Genomic DNA, 8,939 nt, shown 5'->3' on the forward strand with positions numbered 1-8,939 from the left:
TAATAAAAGTTTAATATTATTAATAAAATATAAAATATTTAAATTTTGTTGATATAAGGATTTGAACTTGTGTGTGATGAAAAATTAAGTATGCCTTTACCAACTCTACCACCTATTCAGCATTTTCTAAAAGTTTATAATTAATTATCTATTTTATATATAATTATTTTTAATTATCTTTTATTTTTAGCCAATTAGATGTACACTTTGATTATTTTTTATTTTATCTATAAATATTATTTAAAAATAAATAAATAACATGTATTCACCTGTAAAACATGTGACAATAAATACTATACTAGTATATATAGAAGATGACATTTATATCCTAAAATCAAATCTCCAGCCATATTAGAATAATGTTAAACAAAGCTGACAAAAAAAAATATTGAACTCTATAAATTAATAAGCAGTATGAAACTCCTTAAACACAAAATGGAGCACTGTAAAAGAAAAAATTGAGAACACAAGCATTAGACTCTACTCTAAGACTATACTTAACCGGATAAGGAATCACTTGAGAAAAATTAAACGAATCTTGAAAGGAAAAGGAAAAACAAAATTAAACCCAAATCCTTATATTTTAGCTAGATTCCCTTCTCATTTGAAAACCATGGAAAGCCTTTGACCCTTGCCCCCTTTCGATGTTGAATGACGACTAAAGCTCCTTTGCTGACTGAAGCTCACTTTGTTGTACTGCTATGCTGACTAAAGCTTCTCTCCAAACTCTTCACTTCCTCTACAATTTCAATCTTAAGGTCCAAAGCTTAAGGTCTTTTTCTCTTTTTTTTCTTCATATTTAGTTTTTCTGGTTCTTTAAAGTTCATCCTTTTTGGGTTATATGCTAGTTTTTGAACCTTGTCATTTAATGAAAAATTCTTCACCATGTTAGGGTCAAAATGAGTAAGGCTAAATGAGTAAAGCCAAATTGATAATAATTCCTATTCTGGTTATATTGCTGAGTAGGGCAAGAGTTTTTTTTTTTTTGGTGATTTCCGTTTGTTTCTATTTCCACATTTTTGTCCTAATGCAATTAATCTTATGAGATGTTGATTTGTTGCCTTCCTGTGTCTTGGAGTTTTTTCCTTTTTGTTTCTTTACTGCAATGTTTTGTTAGTGCTTTGATTTTGATACCATCTGCCCTGTTTATGTTCTTCTTTATAATCTTCAGAAACATCGAAGAAAATGCTTCAATCTTCACAGTTGTGTCGATGGCTTCTACGTTTATTCAAACAAAAGCTCTGGCACTAGGTTAAAAACAGATTTTTGATTTAATTTGATGTCAAAAATGATTTTGACAGTAGTAGTTTAAAGCTAATTTTTGGTTGGATATCAACTTGCTTAAAAACATGTAGCTTCTGGCACTAGGTTTTTGTATAAAAAAAATTATTCCTCTTGTAATAAATTAATTAAATCTTTTTGGCCAATAATCTTGTAATTTTAAAGATTATTGATTGTGCATTCAATAATCTTTGAAATTAAAATTACTACGTAAACAAAATTATGACTATGCATATATTAAGTGCATGATATTGCATGACATAATATTTTGATCTTATATAAGATTCTAGCCCTGGAGCATTGAATCTGGTATATTATTATTCAATGAAATATGTAAGTGAGAAAATTTACAACTAATTGGTGTTGGATCAATGGTTAATGTTTACAACTAATTCTCGTATTTATGATATTGGATGTGAACCTTTTGCTGTTATTTGGCTACATATGATTGACATTAATTTGATGGCTTAAGGTATTTGATGTTACTATTTTGGTGTAATGCTGACTTTTTTGGTTAATTTTATTGAATACCTCATATTATTTGCTTTGTTACATAGTTAGTTTTGTGTAAATGAAATTGCCTTTTTTCTTTTTGTATCATGAAGGTTATTGTAAAGAGTGGTGATGATTGTAGGCAAGAGCATTTTGATGTGCAGCCTATCTCTCACTTTTATGGTATGTTTCTTTATTACAATTTCATATGCTTCTTTTCTTCAGATCATCTAGATCATTTGCTTCCTATCCCTTATTTCTCTCCAAGCCAGTCGGTTTAAAAAAATCAGTATTTGGAGTCTCATTTTCTGTCTACATCATGTGATATGTCATAATGCTAAAGCAATATATTGCTTTTTTCTCTTTCTTTTTTTCCCCAATGCAAAGGGAAATATATAATTTTGCATGCAAAAAGATGATTAGAATGCATGATGTTAAGTGGACTAGAAAAATTATATAAATAGGTGCGTGGATATATATTGCATGGTTGAATCTTATATTATCAAGTTAGCTCAAAAAAGAAAAAGAATCTTTTATTATTATGCATCAATGCTGAAGTTCTCAGAAATTATTATTGTTTAATTATTGTAGTCGATTGAAGTGTGTGTATGATGGTTTTCAATACCAGATATATTCCAAAGAGTCTGTCTTCCACTTTGGTTACGCCCTTATGAAGTTTTAGTTACATCTGCTTACACAGCTCTTGTTAAAACAATTCCAGATACGGAAATGTAAACTTTTGCGCTTCAATTGACTAGTTTGTAGCTATGATGGGAAACTACTGCTGTCTTGATGGTAAATAGCTTTATTCTTTTTGCAAGCTTCTCTTCATTCTGTTAAAAGTAGATATCCCAATATATCAAGCTTATATGAATTCTTTATAGCCAAGTATCAAGACAATTCTCCAAGTTTTAAGCCGGCCTAGGTAATCTAGTTGATAAGAGGCAGATGTCTCCAGTTATTGTTTTGTTTGGCAAATGTTATCATTATCATGTTTCAAATAATTGTCACTTTTAAAGGACTTATTGTTAAATTTTGTGGCATTGTAATAGAGCTGCTTAGGAGTGTCGTTGGACCATTAGGAGTCAGAATTTGCCTTTCTCTCTTTTTCCCTTGGGAAAGAGCTGCTATTTTTCTATAAATCTACAGATGCTGCGATTGTCATACTCTAGTAATTTAAAGAAATCCTGTTAAATAAAAGAAGACAGACAAGTTTCTTTGTACTTCTATACAATTCTAGACTATTGCAATTTTGGGTTGTTATTAGTGGAAATTTTCCAATCATATCTAAGCTGTTCTTATTTTAGGTGACTTATAATTTTATATTGTTTTAAAGTCATTTTCATGAGTGAGCTTAAACTTACTTCCATCATGAGCCAATCATCCTATACTAACCTCTTCCCTATGGTTACTGAAAAATGTGGCCAGTAGTTACCGTTTAGTATATGTTGAGTGCCTAAGCAGTTGTGTTGGGTTGATTTGTGTGAATTAGATGGAAATTTGCAAGAAGTAGGTGGATGCACTCTTGGTTCATCTTTCTTTAGTCAAAATTTGTGATTTTGTGATCTTTCTTGGTTATATTCATGAGGGTCAAATCCAAGCCTCATGTGATGAGGAGATATAGAGGCAAGATACTTTAGTTGTAGTGTTCTGTTGGATGGTAAAGAATTGATCCTATTTGGAAAGCTATTTTGTGTACATTTTTTTTAGTAAGGATGAACATTTCCACACTCATCCATCTACTATGTATCTTATGATTGGAATATTTTAATTTTCTGCTACACCAATACCAAATAGAAAGCATGTTAGATGGCCATTCTTAAATTGTCTGTTAGATGCTTTCATATGGTGAATGTTATATGGTTGTTAAATACTTGAGTTTATAATAAAATGAAGTTGAATGGACTAAGTAGAAACAGCTCTTTTCATTCATTCTTCATTTTTTAACCTACCTTATTTGCACTCTGATTCTTTGTTTTGGTAAGCATCATCTATAGACCAATGTAGAAAACTTTATTTTCCTTGTATCAAAATTAAGTTTAGTAATAAGAAAATTTAGCTTCTGGTTTTTGTATAAAAAAAATTATTCCTCTTGTAATAAATTAATTGAATCTTTTTGGCCAGTTTCTTCTTTACTTTAAGTAGACTAGGTAATTATTATTGACTTGGAAATGATTTGCTAATACTAATAATATATTATTATCTTATACACCAACGGCGAAATTTTTACGTTGAAAGGTATAGATAATCTTCTATTTGAACAAAATAATGACTATATATATATATATGCTTGATTGTGTATTCAATAATCTTTGAACTGAAAATTACTACTTAAACAAAATTATGACTATGCATAGATTAAGTGCATGATATTTATAGTAGAGAAATATCAATTGCATTTGTAAAGTTGGAATATGAGTTAGATGTTTATAAAAGAAGATATTTGGAGGAAGTGATGTGCAAGGAAGTAAAATCACACTCAATTCAATGATTAAAAGTCCACATATTTCATGAAAATAAGATTTGTGTTGTAATTTAAAAGCATTTTGTTAACATAAGATATTCATTTGATAATGTTGTTATTATTATTACTATATGAGTCACCCACTTTTGTGCCGTAGTATTTGAATGTTTAATTATAATATATAGTTTCTAAATTTAACTTATGCTTACTTTTCCTATTTCAGTTACATCTTTTCGATTGCATTGAGCTTCCTCTTACTTTTTGCTTATCCCATTTCTGAGCTTCCAACTCCAAGTTTTGAGTACCACAATGCCTTTAACGATGATGCATTGGGAATTGTAAGTATTTGATAAACCATATAGCATTGAAACAATTTTGAGCTGTTTTCTGTTATAATAAATTATTAAAGTGATATGGTTGGTGCTTTTTCCTCATTCTGCATAGTGTTTGATGCCATTATAAAAGTGCTTTCAAAGGGTTGGTAAAAGGATAAAAAATATTATGAAAAATAATGTAATCGTGCTAGAAATTACCTAGACTTAGTCATGAAATATCAAAAAGTTGCTCATATCTAAATACAAGATGGAAAAGAGTATTAATTTAATTTTTAATTTATAAATCAAATCTAAAAGGTAATAATATATAGATGTATATAACAATATATATATATATTAATGTTGAATGCATGGCAGGTTTCTTCACGAGTTTACACTAATTATGACTTCGGTTTTTATTTGTAATTGTTTCTATGAAAACAATATTAGGACTACAAAATGGAAAGAGATCAATCTTGGATGTATCAACGACTAACTCCTAATGGCTTCATGAGGGATGAACTTATGAATGGAATTCAAGAATTTATTGATTTTGCATCTTTTAACCCTACATTTATCTGGGGGAACAAAACTAGATGCCTTTGCTCTCAATGTAGCAACACTAGGTTTCTAAGTTCTGATAAGGTGGAAGAGCACTTTCTAAAAAAGGGTTTTACTGGTGCTTATACAATATGGAGTTTACATGGGGAACATGAGCTTGGACAATCAACAAGAAGTAAAGATAGGGTTGAACCATATTCTAGTCATAGGGAACATGGAGAACCAATATATGAAAAGGAAATAGAAAATCAATATGTTAGAATGGTTTGGGATGATATGGGTTTGGAAATTATTTTGAATGCTAGTCATGATAATGACTCAAGATCTATGGAGCAAGATCCAAATCCAAATATAGCGAGCTTTTACTCTTTGTTGGGTGGTGCCGATGAACCTTTGTGGTTAGGTTGCACAAAGCACACAATGTTCTCAGCAGTGTTGCAACTTTTAAATGTTAAATCAAAGTTAGTTTTAAGTGAGTTGTGTTTTGATTGTTTGATGGATATAATAAAAAATATATTGTCAGAAGATGAAACTTTACCCAATGACTTCTATACAATGAAAAGGAAAATGGTGACACTTGGATTTGGATATGACAAAATTCATGCATGTAAAAACAATTGTATCTTATTTTATAAGGAAACTGCTAATTTGGAGTATTGTATGATTTTTTACAAGATTTTGCGTTATTTGCCACTTATACCAAGGCTTCAGAGACTTTATATGTCGAGAAAAATTATTAAACATAGGACATGGCATATGCATAACCGAAGTGATAATAGAGTGCTTAGACACCTTGTTGATGGTGAGCCTTGGCAACATTTCAATCGCACACGAGTTATTTGTAATGGAATCTAGAAATATCATATTAGAATTATGTGCATACGGTTTCAATCTTTTTGGACCAACTGTAAAACCTTATTCTGTTTGGCCAATAATGCTCACTGTGTAAAATTTACCTCTATGAATGTGTTCGAAACAACAATATATATTTCTTAATATAGTTATTTCAGGTAGGAAAAGTCCGGGCCAAAACATAGATTTTTTTTGAGACCTTTGATGGATGATGCTTATCGGAAACAAAATTTCCAATTGAGAGTAGCATTGCTATGAACAATTAAAGATTTCCTTACTTATGGTATGTTGTTGGGGTGGAGCACTCATGGATGATTATCATGTCTTTATTGTATGGAATGGTCTAAGTCTTTCATATTGGAGCATGGCAAAAACCCTTGTTCTTTTAATTGTCATTGACAATTCTTGCCATCTAATCATGCTTTTAGGAGGCAGAGAGATAAATTTTTTTAAAAAAGAGTTGAGCGTGACTTCCAATTCCTCGAATCTCAGGTGAAAAAATATTATCACGATTGAATTCACTTCTCGATATCCCCATTGGAGCAAATTGTGGCAAACATAATATTCCTAGTTTCGGTCAAAGTCATAATTGGGTGAAAAAGAGTATATTTTGGAATTTACCTTATTGACATATGCTTTTTATTTGTTACAATCTGGATGTGATGCATATTGAACGTGATGTCTTTGAAAATATCTTCAACACTATGATGGATGTTAAAAAGAAGACAAAAGACAACTTAAAGGCAAGACAAGATTTGAAGATGTGTTACAGGTGTCTAGAATTGGAATTGATGGAAAATAATGAAAAAATTTTCAAGCTTAAAGCCTTGTACACTTTAAGTAAGAAGGAAAAATATTGTTTGTGATTGGGTGAAATAATTGAGATTACCTGATGGTTTGTATTGAACATATCTTAGTGTGTTAATGAGATTAAATGCAAATTTTATGGGATGAAGAGTCATGATTGTTGTGTTTTTTTCCAGCGATTGCTCTCAATTGCTTTTTGTGATATGGTGTCTAACTCAATTGGGGATGCAATTATTGAGATATCTTATTTTTTTAGAGATTTATGCTCAACCGAAATACTTGTAGATCACATGGAAGCTTTGAAAGGAAAAATTATTAAAACTATATGCAAACTAGAAAAAATCTTTCTTCCTAGTTTTTTGACTTTATAGAGGATTTGCCGATTCAATTACCTTACGAGGTTAGGGTTGGTGAACTTGTCCAGTATTTATGGATGTAATCATTTGAGAGGTACTATATTTGTTATTAGATTTCAATTATTTCCTTAAAAGAGTTTAGGATACCTATTAAATTTTATGAATATTATGATGTTTAGGTTTTTGCATAATTTAAAGAAGAAAGTGAAAAATCGAGCCTTTGTAGAGGGAAACATATACGAGGCATATGTTTTTAAGGAAGTCTCCTCATTTTGCTTTCTGTATTTTGAACCTATTGTGCGGACAAGATTAAATCAGTTGCCACATAATGATGATGGGGGAAACATGGACTCTAACGGTCGTTTTTCTATTTTCACTCATCTTGAGTGAGTTTTTGGTGAACTAGATAAATCTTGATTTTTAGATGAAGATGAGTTATATGCTGCCAAACTATATGTTTTAATGAATTGATGGAGATGCTTCCTTATATAGAGTAAATATCATTATACCTTAAACCTTAATGATTGATATAAGATAATCTTAATTTGTAATGTGGATGTAATGTTAAGATATTTGATGAAATGATTGATAAATCAGAAGATGAATTGGAAAAAATACGTGATGCAAGATTTGCACAATGGCTCCAAGAGTATGTAAGTTTATGTGCAATCTATAATTTGCCACTTAATAATAAATAGGCATTACTGATGTGTATTAACAATTAATGCTCTTGTATTACATTTTGGTATGTCGTAGAATGTACGGATGAAACTGACCCACTTATATTTGATATTTCTCATGGTTTAGGACGTATAGCAAGATGTAACAAAGGATACTTCATAAATGGTTTCAAGTTTCACGTTTTAGATTATAGGCAAAATCATGAGATAATGAATAATAGGGTGTGTCAAAAAGAGTTTTTACAACAATTATGAGCGTGACTTTTATATTATCTTGGTGGATATAATCAAGTTGGAATATATTGGTATTAGAAATAGAGTTGTGCTATTTAAGTGTCATTGGTTTGACACTGAAAAAGGTGTTAGGGTAGACCCTTTTCATAGTCTTATTGAAATTAAACACAACTCGATGCTTGTTACAAATGAACCATTTGTTTTAGTCGTACAAGCTAACCAAGTTTACTATAGTAGTTATCTGGTAACCAAACGAGATTGACGTGATTGGTGGGTAGTATTAAAAACAAAAGCTAGGAGTAAATACCACCTTCCATGTAGTGGAGACAAAGAAAATGAAATTGATCAGAATGAAGAAGTGTATCAAGAAGATGATGTGTCTATTTCAATTAATATTAGTCCTTCTGAGGACCTTGATATCTCTATACTATTAACAAGTGGTGATTATGAAAAGGTTAATGTCTTGATTGAGGACAAACAAAATGAAGGAGAAATAGATGAAGAAGAACTTAAGGACCAAGATGAAGAAACTTTTAGTGATAGCGATGAAAATGAAGTTCATGAAGAACATGAGTTTGCTTATTTTGAAAGCAATTAATGGTGTTAGAAATATATGTTACTAGTTTTGTATCTTTTCTTACACAATTGTTTACTTTTATTATTATTATTATTTAAAAATCTTGATATGTTATTATAATATTTTAATTTATATTTAAAATATTTAAATGTATGTTAAAATGGCATGTTTTTGTTAACATTTTTTATTGTAAACATGTGTGGGACTTAGTCTTGATTCTTACATTTTGATGATGATTTTGATAGTTTGTTTTAATTTCTTTTAGCTTATATGACATATTTTTGTTAATATTTTTTATTGTAAACATGAATGGGAATTAGT

General features: G+C 30.1%; 1 protein-coding gene across 1 annotated transcript; it reads left to right on the plus strand.

Annotated features, from left to right (window-relative positions):
- LOC18609186 lies at positions 4,466-8,639 on the plus strand. Its single transcript, XM_018114942.1, has 3 exons — positions 4,466-4,575; positions 5,002-5,719; positions 8,320-8,639. Exons 2-3 carry the CDS (start codon positions 5,011-5,013, stop codon positions 8,637-8,639), a joined length of 1,029 nt encoding a protein of 342 aa, XP_017970431.1. The 5' UTR covers positions 4,466-4,575; positions 5,002-5,010.

This window comes from Theobroma cacao, chromosome 2, assembly GCF_000208745.1.
Source record: "Theobroma cacao cultivar B97-61/B2 chromosome 2, Criollo_cocoa_genome_V2, whole genome shotgun sequence".
In the NCBI taxonomy this organism is placed as follows: domain Eukaryota; kingdom Viridiplantae; phylum Streptophyta; class Magnoliopsida; order Malvales; family Malvaceae; genus Theobroma; species Theobroma cacao.

Coding starts and splice junctions, on each gene's coding strand:
- LOC18609186 (XM_018114942.1), top strand. CDS start 5,011: ATGGAAAGAGATCAATCTTGGATGTATCAACGACTAACTCCTAATGGC. Junction 5,720..8,319: donor ATATGACAAAATTCATGCAT/GTAAAAACAATT, acceptor ATTGGTGGGTAG/TATTAAAAACAAAAGCTAGG.